Source organism: Falco rusticolus, chromosome 4 (genome assembly GCF_015220075.1).
Source record: "Falco rusticolus isolate bFalRus1 chromosome 4, bFalRus1.pri, whole genome shotgun sequence".
NCBI lineage: Eukaryota > Metazoa > Chordata > Aves > Falconiformes > Falconidae > Falco > Falco rusticolus.
Window position 1 is genome coordinate 84,480,326 of NC_051190.1, and position 21,104 is coordinate 84,501,429.

The window sequence follows — 21,104 nt, forward strand, 5'->3', positions numbered from 1 at the left end:
TATGTTTTGGTTTTTTTAATATGCCTTATATTTCTATTTCATATGCCTGACTGTACTTAAAATACATGTTTTCTGCCACCCGCAGGAGTGCTTTGCCCACTTACCTTTATATGATATTAAATTTTACCACTTGAGAAGTGCATAGACCAGTCTGGTTCCTTCCTATCTAACCTAAGATGCCTAACCTAGGATCCCAACGGTCACCGACTCCTTAGAAAGGGGATGAAGAGGGAGGAAGCTGAATCCTCTCTGGGAAAGCCTTACCTGAACCTTTTTTTAGGAGGAGGCTGTCTCTTCCCTTGGAGTACACGGGGAGTCTTGGGAACCTGCATTCCTAAATTAGCTAACTCAAGTCCTCAGAGCTTGAGGTGGATGAATCTGGGCCCCTGTTAGTGCTATTGAAGACGGTGATATTTTGCATGGGCAAAGTACTTGAAGAACTGAAGCCACTGGTTATAAAAATCCATCAAGTAAGAGGTGTCTATTATCATGTGCTCTGCAGGACCTGAAACAGGGTGTCCAACATGGTCAGGGCTTCTTAGTAGGAGTATCAGTTGATCAGTTGACAGGAGAGTAGCAATGTTTTTTAGCCTGCAGAGGAGAAGAGCATTCCTGTTCTTATCTCCTTCCTCTTAAAACCCCATCAGGTTAAGTAGCATTCCTGTGAGACTGGCGGAGTCCAGCTGTGCAGTGGACCCTGTGAATGCAATGATGATTCTTAAATAGACCGGTGGAGGGCTCAGGCCTTCCGGAACAACTCTCTGCTGAGACTGATGCTTCTCTACTTTAAATAGTGGATTAAACCAGTACCGGTGCCTGGTACAGAACGATTGCTATTCTTGGCAATGATTGTTCTTCAAAAATATTGTCCTTGGGTTTGAAAAGATGAGGAAGGAAGATTTTTAGTCTTTAGTACAACAGTCACTAAGAGTATGTATCTGTGAAGCTGGCATGGTCCATACTGGCCTTTATGGGCATGAGCATGCTTGTTAAGAGAGGCTGTGTTGTCCTGCCAATGAATGCTTCATCTTGCATGTCTTGAGAGGTAGTTACTGACCTGCCGCTGGTACTGCAGCAGCACTTCTCTGCCTGCTTCTGATGTTTAAAACCAGCCAAGTCAAAAAATACAAATTTCTTGGCATGTGCATTGTAGAGCACCAGCAAAGGTGAGCATTGTGGACTTCGGAGTATTTGATAGAAGCATATGAGCAGATCCTACAGTTATTTCTTTAATCTTGTAGTGTGGAAAGAACAGACTGAAGCTGTTCAGTGTTATCTTGGTTTAAGACGTTACCATGTCGACCCTTCTATTGTTTCCTTACAGTTATCTTTTTTGAGGTTTTAAGTTGAGGTCATATTCCATGTTTAGCTGCCCTTGTGTACCTGAATCTGTCCTTTAAAAATATTGGCAGTGTTTTCAGATATATTTTTTTTTTTTCTGTAGTGGGTATGTCTGATGGCTGTTTCTCATCCCTTGCTGTGCCAAACTGCTGAGATGACTGTTTTTCTGCTACTGATTTAAGAGAAATTAAGAAATTAATTTTGTTCTTAGCTGCATTTTATTGCAGAAAATTCCTAGCACTTTATGTAGTGAACTGTGAATGGATTATTGCTGTGTTAATACGAATGTGTTGAATGTAAGATTGTTAATTGCTCTTAGACATAAGTATTCTACAGTAAAGAAGCTTGGAGTGATCTCATTTAAAACTGGTAAAATGTTTTTGTTTTCTTGGTTTTTGTTTGGGGTATTTTCCCCCCAGAAACTGTTTGGTTTATATACTTACGGGAGTACACATCTTTCTCCCTGGAAACATTTAATTGGAAATGTGTTGTGTGTATCTTTGAGCATGCTCTTTGGGGTTTTGTTAGACAGCACTTGTTTTTACTTCTTCCAGAAAGAGAAAATGTGGACTGCTCTTGATCATACTTCTTCTTTGTAGGTACTAAGAGTACCCCTGGTTACTGCACTGCCAGCTTTTGCTGTCTTATGACTAATAGGCCTGCATCAGGAATCAATTCTACTCACCGGCACCAAACTTTGCTGGGTTGACCTTGAGGCCAACTCTTTCATTTTGGTTCTAATTTGTGCAGTGATTTGCACATCACTGAAGCGAAGTTAAATGTAAAAGGATACATTAACATAGCAGTACAGCTAGGCTGCAAACACACAAAGGTCAGGAAATGGAAAAATTAACTACCTAATAACATCCATTTGCCCTGTTGCTGATGCATAATGGCTTTGATTTCCGATTAGCATTTATTATAGGCATAAATATATATAGTGCCAGAGATGTGCGACATTAAGACAAATGCACTTAAAGTGTTTTAGTGTTGTTATGTCTTGTATCCCTCTGAAACATTTGCAGCCTTCGTTTCAGTCTTCCCAAGAGCAGCAGTTTCGTCTATATGCTCTGCAATATCTTTCAGGGAAAGGGGTGTTAGTAGACCACAGAAGCTTGTGACTCCTTTGTGCTATTAAATGATTCCTTTGGAGCTCTGGGAAAGCATTCCTGTGCCTGTCAAATAACCGGCCCAGTCCTACAAAGTTCTCCATGCTTTCTAAATCCTTTGGCATCATAGCATTCTCCGATCCCAAGCTTGATTATTTTCATGTTGGGTTTTGTGTCTTCAGCAAGTCAGATGCTGAACCATTTGGAGAAGATTTTGTATAGCTCCTTGCACTATAAGACCTTGTTTACTGGATTTGGCTGTACTGTAAGCTATGCTTTAAAAATCTTCTTTGTGCTAGGAGTTGTACCAACAATTCTTCCAAAATTCAAATGTCCAAAGGGATTTTTCTTACATGATGATAAACAAATAGCTGTGATAGGTGGGAGCAGGTTGATGGGAGGCAGTTACAACAGCTGAAACTGTCAGCTCGATTACAGTTTACTTTTGTACTGTATTTCTTCTTACCTCTGCATTGCCTTGCATTTTATATAGTCAATTGTGCTGCGCCCAGAGTGATGGAGAATGCAACTGCCGAATTGCTGTGCAGGTACCACATGCTGTGTTAAGAGGACTGTCCCTAGCCAAAAGGAGGAAATCCATCTTGTTTATTTACATTTTCATGGCTGAGAGTTTGACAGAGGGACAGTGTACCTTCCCTGAAAGGTGCTGGGTGGTGGTGGCTAGGAGGGGACCCTTTGGGCTATGGATGGGGGCAGCAGATGGGGAGATGGAGGGCAGTAGGCCTGCAGTGGGAGTAAAGATGCAAAGGTTGCTGGGAAGAACAGGGAACAGATCCTACATCAAGTCTTTTAGGGCTATGAAAAGCAGGAGCATTGGTTTGGGGGAAGTATTTCATATAGCTGGGCTGAGAGCAGGGCTGGAGGGGAAAGTCCTGCTCTGTGTGAAGCAGCAGTGAGATTCATTCTCATACCTTTTTTGCTTTCACCCAGCTTCTTTACTCTTCCAACTAATAGACCTGAGTTTCCTGTCTTTCAGAACTTACCTGATCCTTATTTATGCTCTAATAAAATAGTTCTACATACTGAAAGCCTGTTTAGTAGGCTCACCTTCAAATTAAAGGTCTGCCTCAAAGCTGTGGCTTGCTGAGTCCCATCACATCACTTTCCGATGACTTGGGCACTGTTGCTTTCTTGCTCGTCTTTCTGGCCCAGCCTCAGGATTTTGCTCTGGGTGTTCACACCTGGGCTGTGATGTAAGTTTTTAAGATCTTCTGATATTGTGTCTCACCCAGCTAATTAAATCTTCCATACAGGCTGCTACTACCTTATATTTCTGTTGGTACAGTATCATTGTTGATGCACATGATACTACTTTCCTGAAAGCTGGTCAGAAGACTTTTGCTGTCCTAACTTACCACTTTCACTAGGCTAGCCTAATTTTTTTAATTATATTTTTTTTTAATCTGTCTTGGCTCCTTATTATATATCTTTTACAAAACACATAAGCCTTGCAAATGAAGGCTAAAAGCTTATCAGGAGAACTTTCATCTCTGGTGGAGCAACCAAGAGACTGACTCCACATCTGATTTGCCTGTGATATCATACTTGACTACTGGCCTAGTAAATTTTCAGATGGATAAATGTGCTGTGTCCCAAGCCTCCCGTCATACAAAGCTGTCTCACTATCTTTCTCAGTACTTGCCCGTGAAATTCTGGTTGTGATGATGCTTGCTGACATCTGAATGACTACATGTGTCTTACTTGGAACCCACTGTCATGCTGGCTGATATTGTCACCTTGTTCCCTTTAATTTCTTCACCTGCCAGTCCTCCAGTGATGGGTTGTATTTTAGTTATTTAGTATCTTTGGTATGGACAGTAAAAGTCCATCACACTTCCATCCTGACCTGCAGAAATACATCTCTGACAAAGCAGTGATGGGAAGTAACTGGTGTCAGTCCAAGTATCTGAAAGACAGCTCTTAATTGTCTGAACAGAGAACTGAGCTGGATCCTTGCAGATACTTAGCCTGAGGTGTATCTCATTATTGCTAAAGTATCACGTACTTTAGATCACAATTGGCATGATTTAAAATAATCCCGCTAATTCCACCACCACCACCACCTACCCTGCCAAAAAAAGAAAAAAAACAAAAACCAACCCTAATATTAAGCCCTACAGCTCTCTAGGGGAAGTCGCTGCATGGCAGCTCTGAATTCTTTGGTGAAATTTAGCCAGCAATAATGGTGTGAAGCCCTTCCAGCCAGAGGATTCTTCTTGTCTCTGCGAGGGAGGTGGTGCAGTTTTCTCAGGTGGTAAAAGAAAAGGCATTGATGACAGCAGTTCTCTGCTGTCCCACTGCTGAACAGCAATTGGGCAAGGAGAGAGTTGTGAATGTGAAAGGGAGAGAACATGGGAAGAAAATCTGTGAGCGATTTTTTTTCTTGATATTTACTGATCACAGGTTTTCTGTGAGTACATTTTTGAGATCAGTTTTCTTTACAATCGGATAAATCATCTGTCATTTTGTTTTGGCTGCTCCTTCCTACTTCTCCTTGTTAGGGATTGCAGTTGCATTTATACGTGGGATGGGGGGGCAGGGGCAAATACCCTAAATAAATTTTGTTTGTTTTCATTAGATGGACTAAGTGCCAGAAATGAGGCAGGTGTTGCTCATAGTTAATCCTCCAAAACTCTCATTTTGAGGACTTTCATGTGGCTGGTTGATCTTTATAGACAAAGCTTTCCAGAACTTTATGAAAAGCAGAGGGAGTGCCAGTGAGAGGGGAGCAATGTCCCTTTGGCTAGTGTTGGTCAGTGTGTTAATATTTTATATCTAAATACTTGTTGCCATAGCTATCTGAATGCAGAAGGACTATTTTTGAGATATATATATATAAACCCAAACCCAAAACACAAGCAAACTAAATTTATTGGAGTAAATGCTTATTTATGCTAGAGTAGCTGATAACAGTAGAAAACCTATGCATTTTCCACCAGTAGTGCTATTTCCATTTCTTGACAAGAAATTAATTTAAAAGTTGTCTTCTATACAGTAAACGGAAAAGTACTTACGTATGTTGTATTACATATTATGTATGTCTAAATGAGGAATGTAAAGGAAAGATCTTTATATCTGCTGCTTCAGGTGTTGAAAACTAAAGAAACTGGATGTCTCTGATAAAACAGCAATATCGTACATCCTTGTCACCTCGTTCCTCTGGTCCTCTTAGTCAATTTCAGACATAGGAAGTAGCTAAGCAGTGCAGCAGTATTGGCACCCTCAGCTCAGGACAAACTTGAGCTCACATGTTGAAAAAATCATATGTGTGATGTACTTAAGTGTGTCCCTTTTACGACCGAATCTGATAATTGGAGACAAGAGGTTTAAAAGGTGCGAAGAGAAAACCATCTTTCCTGTTACATGCATAGACACCTTGATCAGCAAAGGCTCTCCTCACTGCTAACCATCATACAGGCAGTGAGGGGCGTGGTAGGAAAGGGAAGTCTGGGGGTGGTTTGGTACAAAGAGTCGATGGGTGGAAACACGCCTGGAAAGACTGGCTGTTGAAGCAGGTATGGAGTGCCAGTTTTGAGCCAGAAATGAAGAGGGATTTGTTTCTGTTGACAACTGATCTGTTGTGCTGTTGGGTCAATATTTGACCATTTGTTGTTCTCACTTTATAATATATTTACAGTGTATATTAGAAGTGAGAGTATAGCATAGCGTGTATACTGTACACACCTCTGCAAAGGGATACAGAGAATAAATGTCAATCTCAAGCCCCTAAAAAAGGGTTATTTTTAAATATATATATATATATATGCGCGCTAGGTATCTGTGATGGATCAGTTTGCTTCCAGAAGACATTGAGAAGATGTCTGCAGGTTTTTTTAAGCTGTCTCATTATGTCTGGGACTCTGTCACCAGGGCTTGGGGTCTGTGAGCATGCTTTAGATAGCTGCATGGAAAACATGCAAAGCTGGTAATAAGATACCAAGTAACTAATTTTCCTAACCTCTTTTCTGCTTATTCGTACAGCCATGCTTGTATTTTGATACCATTATTTAATCCAGATAATGATGTGTGACTATTGCCCCATTTGTTTGGGATTTTTTCCATTTGGGGATTGTCTTTTTTTGCAGACTAATGTATTTATGTAGAATCGATGCTGGAAGTAAGAGAGGCTCAGATTTCTGGAGAATGTGGTCTTCTGGGTTGCTTTCAGATTATTCCATTTGTTCTACTGGCATCGACATACAGGATAACGGGAACTTACAGAATTAGAACATAATGATGGATTTACCATTTTCATTAAAACTGCTGAAAGTCACGCTGAAGCTGGAAAAATCAAATGTATAAGTTTAATTTAATTTGAAATTATGCAGTTAATTAATACTCTACATTCATTAACATTCAAAAATGAACGTATCTGCAGAACCACTACTCCCTGGAGTAATTTGTCACCAGAAATAAAAATTTCTGCCTTTGAACTGAAGTAGCCTTTGGGTAGCATGCTATGAACAAAGGAGCCTGTGTTAATGATATGGACCAATACAGAGGAGTGGGCTTGAAGTTCTTCGTTGCTATCTCGCCATTATAAAACCAACAGTAGTTGTCTTGGGTACCATTGTAACAGCAGATGCCTTCTTCCCTATAGTGACAGAAACGCCCATGGATTTTAAATTACCGACTAGAGCGTGGTAGTTGTGCGTGTCCACGAGTGCTTCCCAGATTAGAAAATGTTCAGAGCATGGGAAAGGCGTTTTTTTGATATAAAAAGATGCATTTTCCATTTACAGGAAATAGTGTAATGACTATGAAGCGAGCTCTTTTCAAACAGTGAATAAATGTAACTGTTAAAGAAAAAAGAAAAGAAGCAGCAAAACCATAATTAGATGCATAGCAAATGCAATACCATGCACTTCGTTCCCCCACAAGCTTCCTTCCTCCTTCTATTTGGTATCTCTAGTGTAACCTTTTGCATTATTAGCTTCAATCTTGCCTGCACTTACTATAAGGTGTGCATTCCTGCTGAAGCTATTTTTGCTTATAAACCCTATTTAATGCAGTAAGTGAGGATTTGGGTCAATGGATTGTGAGCGTTGTAGGGCAGGGTTTGCAAAGTGACAGCATATTCTGGGGGTACAAATGTGCCACTTGAATTTTCTGTTTTCTGTATAGTTTTTGTAAAACAGGATCCTAAGGCACAATAACACGTCTCTTGATTATTCCACAAAAATTGGTATTAGCCAAAAGAAGATTTTAGTTTTTCAGGGCTTACTGTTCTTCTGTGCTACCATAGCCTTAATAAAGCCAGGGTTAAATAACTGCTTGGCTGGACAAAGGAGCTATGATTTTTCTTCCGCTTAATTTGTTTGAGTTCAAAAGGATGATTTGATTTCTGATCATGTGAAAAGCATTTCATAGCGTACTGGAAAGCTGTCTGGTTTTATATCTAACTGACTTGACAGCATGGTTGGCAACAGACAGATAATGGAAGGCTAATGAATAATGAAAAGCTGAGTGATTGAAATAGCAGAGCTGCAGGGAGAGAATAGGGAAAGCTGGGAAGGAAAATGGAAAAAACAAACAGCACAGAAGTAAAGAATAAACAGTATTTTGAACAGTATCAAAACTTGTCTTCGCATCAAAATTTAACCTAGTCGTAACTTAAGCAGTCTTCACCTGCTAACTCACGAGAGCTCTTAACGCATCATGGTGTGTTTCGTACAAGTCACTCCACTTGTCTTGAGGAAAGAGGATAGGTTGAAATTTATTTTTCAGCTGCTGGGGCGATAACTACTCTGCAGTAACTTTCTTGATCGCCATTAAATGTCCAGTGCATTCCCAGATTCCTACCAGAGCAGAGCAGGTGTGCATAGTGTCTCCAGTCTACTACAAAAAATGGAGCAGAGCAGTAGCATGGGAAGCTATCAGCCGTACTGAGAAACACAGCAATGCTTAGTGTGTATTTACACTTGGGTGAAGATGTCTCTATTTTGGTAACAGGGATAACTCCATTTTCGTGACTCTCAGTCTTCAGATCTCCGGCAGGGAGGAAGAGCTCTTACTCATTGCTAATCAGTCTCTCCAGATGGTATATGGTCTCTGGGGCAACTGTGCTTTAAGAAAGATTCCTCTGCAAATGCAACAAGGATTACTGGGGAGAAGACTTAACTCCAGGTGTCAGAAGTAGGAAGACTATCTCCTGATGTTAAGAGATAATGGCTCTCTAGCAGTTTGGTAGTTGTGAGGTTCGTGCCTGAGTGCATGCATTAACGTGGAGGAACCCAGCTATTACTATTTCCTCACACACTGCCAGTTGTGGCTGAGCTTGGTGGTGCAAGGCTTGTTCTTACACTTGTTTTCATGGTAAGAGTTATGGACTGGTTAGCGCTGGTTTTTCTGCTACACCTTTTCATGCCCTTTTTGTGATGCCAAATGGAAAAAGATGTGCTACTTTCTCATTATGATACGCTGCTTTTCCTGATCGTTGACATCACTGAAAAATAAATAATACTGTAAATACTATCCTTTCTTCTTTTTCTTCACAGAATCTGTACCAAAACAGGTTCCTGGGCCTGGCAGCCATGGCATCTCCATCTAGGAACTCACAAAATCGGCGCCGGTGCAAAGAGCCTCTCAGATACAGCTATAACCCTGACCAGTTCCATAACATGGATATTAGGAACAATTCCCATGAGACGGTCACCATTCCTAGGTCTACCAGTGACACGGACCTTGTCACTTCAGACAGCCGGTCTACCCTGATGGTCAGCAGCTCCTACTACTCCATCGGGCATTCGCAGGACCTAGTGATATACTGGGATATAAAGGAGGAAGTGGATGCGGGGGACTGGATCGGCATGTATCTCATAGGTGAGTCCCCTTTACCCCTTCCCCTTTGGGTTTCTTGCTCCTTTTTTTAAGCTGTAAGCATTAGAGTAGAATAGGATAACGGTAATAGTGAGCTGGTACGGTTCCATTGTGTGCAGTCTTTAAGTGGGTTTAGATATTACAAGATTTTTCCTGCTCCTGAATTGCTGGTTGCAGTCCTGACACTTGCTTTTTCTTCAGCAGAAAAGGAGAAGGCTTTCTGTTGACAGCTTCTTGCGATTTCAAGATATTTACATTTTAAAGCTATTTGGATTTTGGGAAAATATCTCTGTATAAAGACAGCATAATATTTTCAGGGTTTCCTCTTATGAGTCTTTGAATAATCTGTGACAGATGAGAGGTTTTACAAGTCAAGAATATCAGTCATTTAAAAAACACATGAAACAGAATGCCTTTTTCTGTATGGCCAAAGGATATTTTGATATGAACAATAATTATAGACTGAGGCAGTCTGGAGTTGTCCCAGAAAGTTTGGTTTGCTTGGTTTGTTTTGTGGTTTGTTTTTTTTTTTGGGGGGGGGGTGGGGTGGTGGTTGGTTTTTGGGGTTTTTTGAGTGTGTTGGAAGTTGTATTCAGGCATGTACATGAGCATATTTTTGGCATCTCTATCTAGTAAATCCAGCCCCACACAGAGTAATAAGAAAAGGTTTCAACCCACTTATACCTGATTGCTTCATTTCAGTATAAAATTAACATTTTTTGAGCCTGGTTTCGTTCTTTTCAAAATAGTTCTGCTGCCTGGACTGAAGTCTGTGTTAACTCTTTGCCCTCTGGTAAGCTTTGAACATGGTGAATCAATGTCAGACACAGTCCCCTATGGATTAGAGGTCTTAAAAATGTAAAGTTCTGAAAACCAGAGACTTGGTAAAGGAGAGAGACTCAAATTCATGCCCCTACAAAGAGAAATACTGGTAAAATGCGGCTCTTAACCTGTTAGTGTACCTAGCACTAAGCAGGCATTTTAGCTCCAGTAGCACTGTTTCATCTTGCCCAGATAGCAAACCAAAATCAAGTAAAGCATATGATGTTGTTGGGCCTTTGGAACAATCACAGGGGGCACTGTAGGGAGCTATGGTGTTACTTACGTGCTTCAGTGAATAAAACTGGAAGGCTTGGCATCACATGCTCAGGATATTGGGAGCGCAGATCTTGGCAGCATAAGGGATGGGAGAAGGTACTGGATGAGAGGTCTGAGCATGTAGAGGAACCCTGGGAGCATGGCATTAGGCCCTGGAAAATGAATTCAGGGTATTGGAGAGACTGGGGGAAGGGGAACATGAGGGTGGCTATTTAGGACGTTGGGAGAAAGGAGTGGGGGTTACAGTAAGCTGGGCTGCGTTAACTTGTTCCTGTGAGTAACCTCATAAAATACCCTGCTTTGAAAATAAAAAGGCTTCTGAAATTTAAAATCTTTTTAGGAAGAAAACAGACTAGATTTAAAACAGATACTCTGAAAGCAGTCTGCTTTGTTGGTCTTTAACAGAATTACGTGTGTTTACATTTAAGTTCACAGTTGAGTATTTCACTGGGACAGATGAAAAGACACAGCAGCCTCCAGTGCTAGGCACTAAGAAATACTCTAAGCCTATTCTGCAGCAGTGTAGGTGACTCATGAAGGACTGTATTGCTTCAATAAAAAGAGGCAAAGCATACCTTCTGGTGGTTTGGAGTCAATAGAAAGTGCATAGAGCTGTTTCACGTTGAATGAACTTGCTCAGTCAGGTTTCATGGCTCAGGCGTGGTATCGAGGGCTGCAAAAACAGTCTTAATTTTTTTTTTTTTTTATGGGTGAATTGAGTACATAGAAGTTTAACTGGACAAAAGAGATCTGCTACTCCTGCTTAGTTTACTGTATCAACCAGGATGTTGCTCCAGACACTCCAGTAAATTAGAAGTGCAAATCATGAAGTGTATCCTTGCCGCTGCTGGTTGAATGCCTGGTGTTAATGGCAATAGTCAGTGGCTTGTTCCAAGGAATACTGCTGCCAAATGGATAATGAATAGTGTGCCCAGTCCCCAAGAAAACAACAGTTGATCCTTGGTGTCTTTGAAGGTGTTTTGTCTGCAGCCTCTCAGGTTCCCAGTGTAAATAAGTGAGGAAATAGCAGGCAGAAGCACCCCTCATTCCTTTTTTCGCTTTCCTTCCCCTCTTCCCACTCCTTCCCTCCCAAAACCCAATGTAAGGTGAGCTTTGGTGTTTAGGTTCCCTTAAAGAAAGAACATGGGAGACTGTGAAGATCACTTGAGTTTAGGTTTGGTGTGGAAAACACTTGGAATCTAGGAAGGTAACTGGCACTATGGCTATATTCACATTAAAAAAGTAGGGGGAACCGGTAGGAATGGGTGTGTAGAAGCAGGTATCTGCGGAATGCATGTCAGTGGCTTGCTTTAGAACAGTCTCACTCTGGCAGGCCAAATGCCCTTGAGTTGCCATAGTGCATCTTTCACTTGAGCTTCACCAGGACAGAACTGAGTTTGTGTGCCTGAAGATCACCACACAAGTCTGGTGGGGACAATTGGCAGGGTCCTTACAAAAGCATGCTTCTGACCTGAAGCGAAACACTGATGCACCCGCTATTCACCAGTCCGCAGGGGTGGGAGATCCGGACATCCATAATGGCTTAGACTTGTGCGTGCATTTCCATAGATTTTATGAGCCCGCACTCCTGTTTAGAGAGGGTATGTTCTTGACCTTGTGGGTATGACCTTCATAATGTAAACTGTTATAGGACTATGTTTTGAATTAGCAGCCAGACTGGAACAAGAGAACCAAAGAAGCTATGAGCTTTTCCCAGTCTGCTCAATAGAGGATTAGTGTTGAAGCCTGTTAGTAACACTTGCATGGCAAAACTGTTAACTATCGCATTGCTGCCGGTCACTCTAGTGTTCGTCTCAAACTTGTGGATACAGCCCAATACTTTTCATGATTGTTCGGGTTGGTGAAATTCAAGATTTGAACATAACATTATGTAATATTGTGGTGAGTCATGAGAAGGATGAGAAATTATTTGCATCCTTGAGGTATTAGGCAGTGTGTTGTGGATTTTCTTTAAAACTTGGTGTGGAAACATTAGAGTTGGTATTTGTTATTTGTTGTGTGGGAGATCCTGGGTATCCTGGGACTTTTGTTAAAAAGAAGAACAGAAGGCAGCTCTCACCTTAGAAAAGTTTAATCATTGCCATTGTAGAGTTCTAGAAAATATCTCCAAATAATTTTATACGAGTCTTGGTTTTGAAGTGCATTAAATTTAGTCTGTTCTCACGTGCATTAAATTTAGTCTGTTCTCACCACCACTACCGTCACTAAAATTTTGATGATACCCAATAAACTGCAGGCTTCCGAACAAAGATGTTCCAAGTCTGGGAAAATACAGATGATATAAAAGGCTTCCAAAAGAAAAAGAGCAAAAAGCATGTATCTCATATGTTTTAATACCATGGAGCATTTTGGGGCACTATTCAAATTTTAGGTAGACTAAAAGAAGACTTAAGGGAGTCTTCCCTGCATGGAAATTCTGGCTGTTTGCTCCTCATGCGAGGCACCCACAGCTCCTTTTATTTTATACCTGGTTTTCTCCTCTTCAGTTCTTGTGCACATTCCTGAGGATGGCCAACTGGGAAAGAGTCTTTGCAGAAGCAGGTAAAAGCTGAATTTAGAATTTGTTACAGTTAACTTTTCCTCATGGTCTCAGGAAATGGACTAAGCAGCCAGTCAATCTCTTGTAAAACTGTAAAAAAAAGGTTGTCATGTGTCTCATGGCAAAAAAAAATAGTATTGACTATATCCACCCTGTAGCTGCATGAAAGCATCCGTACACACCTACGTGACCCTGTTGAAGGGCCATAGAAAAACTCCTTCGTTGAAGGGAGAATATAGTTATATATTATAACAGTTAATATCTGTTAAAATATCTGTTAAAATATAGACTTTATTACTTCAGTGTGTTTTAAGATTAGTTGTGGTAAGCACAGACAAAAAATGTGGGAATTGGGAGAACAAGACTTTCTGGGTGTTCAAGATGTATTGTGCCTTCCGGGGTAGGAATTAGATTTCACTCCTGCTAAGCTTGATCTCTAGAGGTGTCCTAACTTTTTGGTATATACTATGCATCAGCTCTGAGCTATTCAGAGGAACCTATAAATTCTATAACAACTTACCTGAGATATGCATTTCCCTTCCCTCAAGAGAATGTTAGTATTATGAATATCATCAGTCTTTCAGAAGCATGTCCACAATCAAAAATATACGTAAACACTCAAAAAGAGTTCTCTGAGAAATTAAAACATAACACATCTCCAGTTTAAATATCACAGCTATTTAGATGTCTCTGGAATTTGAGTTTTCTCTGCAGAAAACCTGTGTGTGAAAGAAATGTACATGGGAAAAATAAGTGAAACCAAAACAGAGTTATGGATAATGAAGATAGCATGTTTGTGCTACTTTTGTTTGTTTGGTTTTTTTTTTTTGTTTTGTTTTTGAGAACTCATTTAGTGGCTGCTGTGAGACAGATTGAATACTTGCAGTACCAAGTGTTCTCTTTCTGTTATCTGATTTTCTATTGCTATTTGCTACAGTATGAAGCCTCTTAGAAAAATTAATATGGGCTGCTGGTGGCTGCCTGTAGATAAAGAGCTATCATTACTGTAGTAGCATTTTAGCTGCTACTAGATTTCATTTCTGTCATCATCTCCATATCTGAGGTAGAGTAGCTAATGAGAAATGTTTGAACCAGGCTTTTGAAAGAATTCTTTGCTCCAGTGTCTGTGTCTGTGCACTCTGATGTCGGGAATTTATCAGGGCTAACGTTAATACTCTTCTTACCCATATGCAGTAGACTTCCCCCCACCCCAGCATTTCCTTATGGGAAAGCAAAACATTATTAAAGGCTATTTATTAAAGCTTTCTTCATACACCAATCTTAGGCTCTCAGCAGCCTAGGTACATGTCAGATTTCATGTACTGTGTTTTGACAGTACAATTCTTGATGGCAAAGTAGTTCTTCTCAAATTTATATAAGAAGGAATGTCTTGATGTTATTAGTGACTGAAGTTTAGCTTTAAAGTAGTATGTTTTCCTCCTCTGTTTCAGCCTTTGATGTTACTTCTCTCCCAAAAAGGTATTTCACCATGATCTGACAGATCTAATTTTTAAAGCTATTGGTTAATAGGCATTTAAACATTTGTTTAAACTTTACAGGTTGATTTTAGGCTTAGAGGGCCTTGTGTTGCTGTATTGTCCATTGAAGCAAGTGGGAAGATCTGCTTGGATCAGAACTTGTTTGTACAGCTAATTTACCAAACATCCAATGTGTACAAGCAGAAACTGTCACATGTTGCCAGCAGAGATGGAAACGTTAGAAGCAGTAACATGCATAAGGCTAGGAGTTGCAGGTCCTCACATTAGATTTAATCCCTGAGTTAGGCTTGCCCTGTGTGTTTGGATGATTGCTTCACCTCTTGGCTTCAGATTTAGGCATCTGTAAAACAAAACTCCTCACAGTGTGCCTGCTTGGAGTGAATTTTGTTGATGTTTGGATTTGTGGGATCCTGGGGTTACCCATCTTCCCAGTCATTTTATGGCCTTTGGAAAAGAACCTCACTGTGATCTTTAAGGCTTCTCCTCAGTAGGTCATCTTGGAGTTGGGTCTCTCGCTAGGCTGGGCACGGTGACCATGGCTGGTTGTGATCACCTCAGCAGGTTAAGTTTTGTTGGACACCTGCAATTCTGCTTTCTCTGTAAAACACTAGCAGAGTTGCCTGTTGGCCAGACAATTTTCTCAAAGCACAGCATTATTTATTTCAGGAACAAAAAGTGTCAGAGGAGCAAACCTGTCATTAAAAAACACCAATAGAAAGCCTGCACCAATGCTGAACAGAGAGGGTATTAGGTATCGTAGGCCTTGGCAGATATATTAGTGCAGCGATATCAGTACTTTGTTCCAACCTGGCTTCCCTTCACCTGGCTGCGCTTGGATCCAGTGACAGGGACTTCACTTTATCAGGCTGAGTCACTTTTTGCCATTCCCAGTTCTGTACCTGGTGGACCACTTCAGCCAGATGAAACTAAGATACGCCATTTTCAGACCCACCAAGTGTGACACGATACCATGAGCTTTTGCCTGTGTTTCACGCCTTTACAAGTAGATACAGTCAACGCTTAAACGCAGCGATCTCTGAATAATCCCAACACATATGGCTTCTGACCTATTTCTCCCTTTCAGTGCTTCCAAGGTTCACCTCTGTCATTTGTGTGGTGGTAATTTTGTTAGTAGCAGTGCACCAAAAAGCTTCTGTAGAGGGGTTAGTGTAGTGGTGGTGTGCTTTATGGTCCTATAAGAAGGACTACCAAAAGAAGTCATGGTAAAGAAGCCTGTTGGTTGCCCGCTCTTTTCCTTAAATATCTTTAATATGTGGTGGAGGTGTTTACTGTGTGCTAAAAGATTCCCATTTTCGTTTAGTATTTCTCCATAAAATAACATCAATGGTATTGCGAACCTCTTTCTAGGTGAATGGGTGGAAAAGAGTTTTCCACTTCAGCTGTCATCCTGAATATCAGGAAAGGGAAATGATGCAGACAAGGAGTACAGGAGCCTCATGCCTTCTCAGTGATTTCCAGGGTCCTTATGCCTGTGCATAAAACTGCCTCTGTGCTGTGCAAGGAGTGCCCATATTGCTATGTATAGCCCAGACTGATAATGAAGCCAGTGATGATCACCCACTAAAGCGTGGCTGAAGAAATCAGGTGGGGGGGGGGGGATATTGGAGCACCAGAAGCCAAGTTTTGGCCTCAGTCCTGCAAAATAAACACAATCCATGTAGCACATTCAGACCATTGGGTAGAATCAATCACAGCACAAGCAGTGGACAGCAGAAACATAAAATTCTTGACAGTATAAGGCTTAAAGCAGAAAGATTTGTTCTGTAGAGGTTGTCAGGCTAGCCATGTGGATTTTGAAAGTTCAGCATATGTTTTTCTTCTCTTAATTTTCTCAACCAAACTAAATCATTCCCACTCCTTACTGTTTGTAACACTTAAAGCATGCTGTTCATAACATTTGAATATTCCTATGCTGCCCTTCCCAACTACTGTAATGACTGTGTATGCCTTTAGCTTTTGTAATCTTTCTCATCCATTGATCTCTCCAGCCTGAAAGACATTTCTTCTTCAGTGAAGATTTACTTTATAATAGGCTTATAATTGAATACCATTTTTCAGATAAAATCACCCCCAGATTCTCAAGAGATTCTTTGCACTGTGGTGCTTCAGTGCACACATCTGGGTTGTTTGGGTTGGTGGGGTTTTTTTGCTGCTGTATCACATCACAAACACCTGTCTAATTTGCTGTCTGTTAACATCTTTCAACATTTCTGTAAGCCCATTTTTCAAATACTGTGTATTATTTCCCCCCTATTTAATGAACATTGTTAACCTGGACAAATGTCATCCTTGTTCACATTTCAGATTTGTCTGTGTCCCTTTATATCATGTCTTGATACTGCCTTGGGCCTGCAGCATCTCTTATCTTAATATCTTCTAGCAAATTCTTGGGTGCACTGTTTTCTCCTAATCCTCATTTTCAAAATTGCACCGTAATTAATGGGGAGGCTTCCACTGGCTACAAGAACTTTGGAACTGTTGTTATATTAAAACCAAGCAAACAAAAGTCTTCCATGTTGTACCTTACCACATATTGCCTATATTCAGTTTTTCAGTGTGTGTTGAGGCAGTCGTGATCATCTTCATTTGGATTCCTCCCTCTCATCTTCAGTTCTGTGTGCAAGCTGGATGTCATTAATTGCGGAGAAGTATTGTGCACTGCATAGCTGAAGTATAGCTGTTGCTGTACTAAACCCCAGATGTGGTCCATCTGCTGCAGGGGTGAAAATAAATCTGGAAGTGCAGAAATCTGTAGCTGGGACAGGCATAGCCAAAGTAGCAATGAGACCTATGTGAATACTATCACGCTTTTAAGTGTGTAAGTACCAAGTGACACCAGTATTGCTAGGTAGATGCCCATCCCTCCACAACCTAAATTCTACTGTGGGTTTTTTAGCCCCTATAAGCTGTTACTGCCAAGCCCTAGCTCAGCTCTTTCTTTCCTCATTCTTTCTGTCTTTCAGCAGATTTGTGGTTACTGGGAAGAAATAGATGAGTGATGGGTTGTGCTGGAGCACAGATCCCAAACACCTCAAGGATACCATGGAAGAATAGCGCCCATTGCCATCAGCTCTGCTTTTAGCCAGAGGCTCCACTGTTGCAGGGAAGGAGAGGGAAGTCCCTCAAGTGACAGCTCAGCCTCTCATTGCGGTCAGCTCCGTGGACAGGACAGTGGGGAAGGACAGGATGCACAGTTCATCCAGAGCCTTCTGAAAACCTGTAGACAGATCAGCCCCAAGATCTAATACGGTCTCTGTAATTAGCAGCCTTGTTTGTTTTTTTTAAATTGGCATCAGTGTTATGAAACATCAGAATGACATCTCCTAGCAGTAATTTAGAGGCTGCTGAAGTGATGAAGGATAACATCATATATAGCGCTGAAAGTAAGCTAGATGTTCAAAGGTAAATGTGTTTTGCTGAAAGTTGTAACTTCTTGATTCTGGAAGACAGGTTTCCTTTGGGTTTTAGGTGTAATTCATTCTGCTTCAGACTAGGTGGTTAAGGTTTTAAACCCACCATGCCTGCCTTTCCATGTGCCTGGAGGAGTTTTACCTAGGACAGCATCTTCTGCCCCCAGTGACCCAAGAATTGTTGCAACTTTGCCAACTCTATCCCTATTTTAATATAGTTTATGCTCTTTTATCTCTGTGATTTCCTTTGGTCTTTCTCTTGCCATGTCATCCTCTCACTGCTGTTCTCCACTCACTGTTCGCATTTCTCTCTCCCAATTTACTTTTCTTTAACTGATTAGAGGGTTAATTTTTGTGGAATTAAAATGGAACCATTCATGTGCTTGAAACAAAGTACATGCGTAGCACTTAGATCAAGGACTGAGCTTTCAGCACCAATGAAGCAATAGGCCCTTGTTTTCCAGAACCCTTCTTCTTAGGAAGCTATAGAAGGAAGGATGCTATCTGTAAATTGCACTATATTTGTTGTCTGCAGCAGAAATTGGCAAATGAATTAACAGTGAAGTTTCGATCCGTATTACAGCTGGATCTGTAGCTGCTGAAGTCAGTGGAAATGTTCCTATTGACTCCTATAATGATAGCCTTTATTTGTGACTTTTTTTTTTTTTTTTTTTACTGTGGTATCTTTGTAAATAAGAAATTGGTACCTGCACCTTCTGCGTGTATTTCTCAGTAATAGCTCCGCTCCTGCAGAATGATTACCACTTGTATTGTACAACTTTTTGGAAGCATGGTTTCCAAAGGCTGGGTTTTGCAATGCTAAAGGGTTGTAAAAGGAAACATTGGCGTGGCCTGATAGAGCTCAGTATGAGCTGCACTTGTGAATTGTAGAGGCTGTTGTCATCACTTTGTGTTCTTCTTCAAGTGATAAATTGGGTGGTAAGAGAAGAAATACCAGAAATAGGAAGCTTATCCATGGTTTACTCTTGTATTATCTTGCAAAATTATTCCATTTTGTCAATATTTTATGCTTTACAATGTGCCTTTCCTGCAGCTTTCCATACAAACTGCAAAACAGATCAACCAGGGCTTGGCCTTTTTGTACAGAAAATAATTTCTTAAAAGCATTTGCTAACTATCTTCATATGTCAGCCATACGTATTGGCCAAAAGCAATTTTAAATTTCAAGCTAAAGCAAATTTGTTCAGCTAAAGACTGTAAGTCCTTCTGTAATTTCAGGAGTAGAGCATTTCTTATTCATAAGGGATCAAGACGTGAAATGCAGTTTCTATTTTTATGCTATAATTCCAGTAAGTTTATAGAAAGCAAGTGTTGTAATATGTAGTGCTAAATCAAATTAGTGATGGATAAGAGAATAGAATAGTGTACCAAGTTCAGGCACCTATCTGACATTGTGTTCCTGTCTTATGTTAATTATTTGTTTCCTTGAAGGTAGCCCAGGTTATTCTGAATTTTTTAGTTGTTATTCTTGGAGAATGTGGAAGGACAGGCTGATCATATATATTGGCAAAATATTGTTTGAGAAAGGGGAGTAGGTTTTTCATTTTCACCTCTTCAGTAGAACCAAACTGACCAAAAGGGTTACTCAGCTGTTTGTAATTTGAACTCCATCGGTCCTTCTGAGGAAGATGTATTGACTATCTGTTTGCTTCTCTGCAGGAATTTCAGGCAAGCTTTCAAAATACTGAGGTCCTGTCTGTTTAGTGTAGGCTGCTGACAGTCCTTGAAGTTTCCATTACGTTTTTTACAGATCTTTTTCAGGGGTGCCCTTTATCAGCATTTTCCCTAATTCCTCTGAAGAACAGCATGCTTTTTGTCAATTGGTTACTGTCTTTCATCTGAAAGGTAGCTTTCTTTGGTGGCCATGGTTCTGTATATCTCTCTACATGTAGTGCTTGTGAAGTATATTGGGATCACTCAGCATGGAAGTGACAGCGCAGAATATTTTTAGCAGTTTAAAGGCTGTGCTTGGGAGCCTTGGTTCTGTAAGGACAAGCAGTCCCTCGGAATTGCTGCTGGTTCCCAAAGCACTTGCTAATGTTTGCCTCTAGCATGCCTTGGTCCCTCTGCCTCCTGCTCAGGCCCTGGCAGCCTCGTGCCTGGTCATGCATCACTTCTCTGATTCCTCGAGGGACTGTGTGAGATGCGGGAGGTCTGGCTGCTGCTCCCGTCCCAGCGCAGCTTTGCAGGTCTGCAGCTGCCTTCCCTCTCACCAGTGAGAGGCAGCTGGCACCCCTGTGTGCCCCAGAGCTGGGCTGGCAGACAGCAACATCTGCTGGCTCCCTTAGATGCCTGCCCCATCTCCAGCACCAGCTGATGATGTTCAAAGAGCAGCACATCCCGAGTGTCCCTCATTTGACACTTTTTAGAGTTAGCCGTTTACCATCCAGGGGAATGAAGCCACAGATCTGAGAGCAATTGCAGAGTTTGCTTTTTGGCCAAGTAGGGCCAAACCCAGGCTGCGCAGTGGATTGCCAGCTAAGCAGAGAGCTGGTTTAAAGGTTAATCCCATTTCAAAAATAGAGGGAGGGAGATGCATTACAATGCTTCATTGGAAAAATGTCAAAAGCTATTAGCTGCTGGCTGAAATATATGAAAGGGAGCAGCATTAGCTCTGCTCTTCATTTTGTGTGGAGGTGAAATGAAGCATTTCACCATTTACCTTCAGGAACTAAGATGCAACATGTTTTTAAGGTCAGTTCCTTTGTTATAGGGATTCTCAGTAGAAATACAAAATAAAATTGGTTTTCCCTTGCACATAATCTTTAACATACCATATTGTCTATTCACATGTATGGCAGGAATGTTGATGAATATATGTACACACATGTACATATATGTAGTGCACTAAACAGCAGTGTATTTCACATGCACAGTTTTCTTTGTCAATGTGCTACGTGGATAATGTCCATGTTCAGGGAACAGAACTTGGAATAGTATCACCTGCCAACTACAACAGGTCAATCAGACATATTCGTACATTCCAAACTCCTGACCAGTTTCAACTAGTGCTATTTTTAACTTGCCAGGGGACGTTTATTTCTTATCTTTCACCTTCCAAAAATACATACCTTCAAAAACTGAAAGAGAAAGATTTCCCTTCTGGACCTGCATGTATTTTTCTAGAGCTAAAATTTGTCTGGCTTAAAAGTCCCAAGTAACATGAAGTTCTACTGGACTAAAAATGAGTTTTATTTCTTCAGAA

At 40.9% G+C, this 21,104-nt stretch overlaps 1 protein-coding gene across 2 annotated transcripts in view; it reads left to right on the forward strand.

The window, feature by feature from the left end:
* HECW1 (HECT, C2 and WW domain containing E3 ubiquitin protein ligase 1) overlaps positions 1-21,104 on the forward strand; it is a 262,858-nt gene that overhangs the window by 74,650 nt on the left and 167,104 nt on the right. For both annotated transcript variants that reach the window (XM_037384337.1, XM_037384336.1), the window contains one exon: positions 8,969-9,293. In XM_037384337.1, the coding sequence (XP_037240234.1) occupies positions 8,969-9,293 (325 nt within the window). The remainder of the gene's footprint in view (positions 1-8,968; positions 9,294-21,104) is intronic.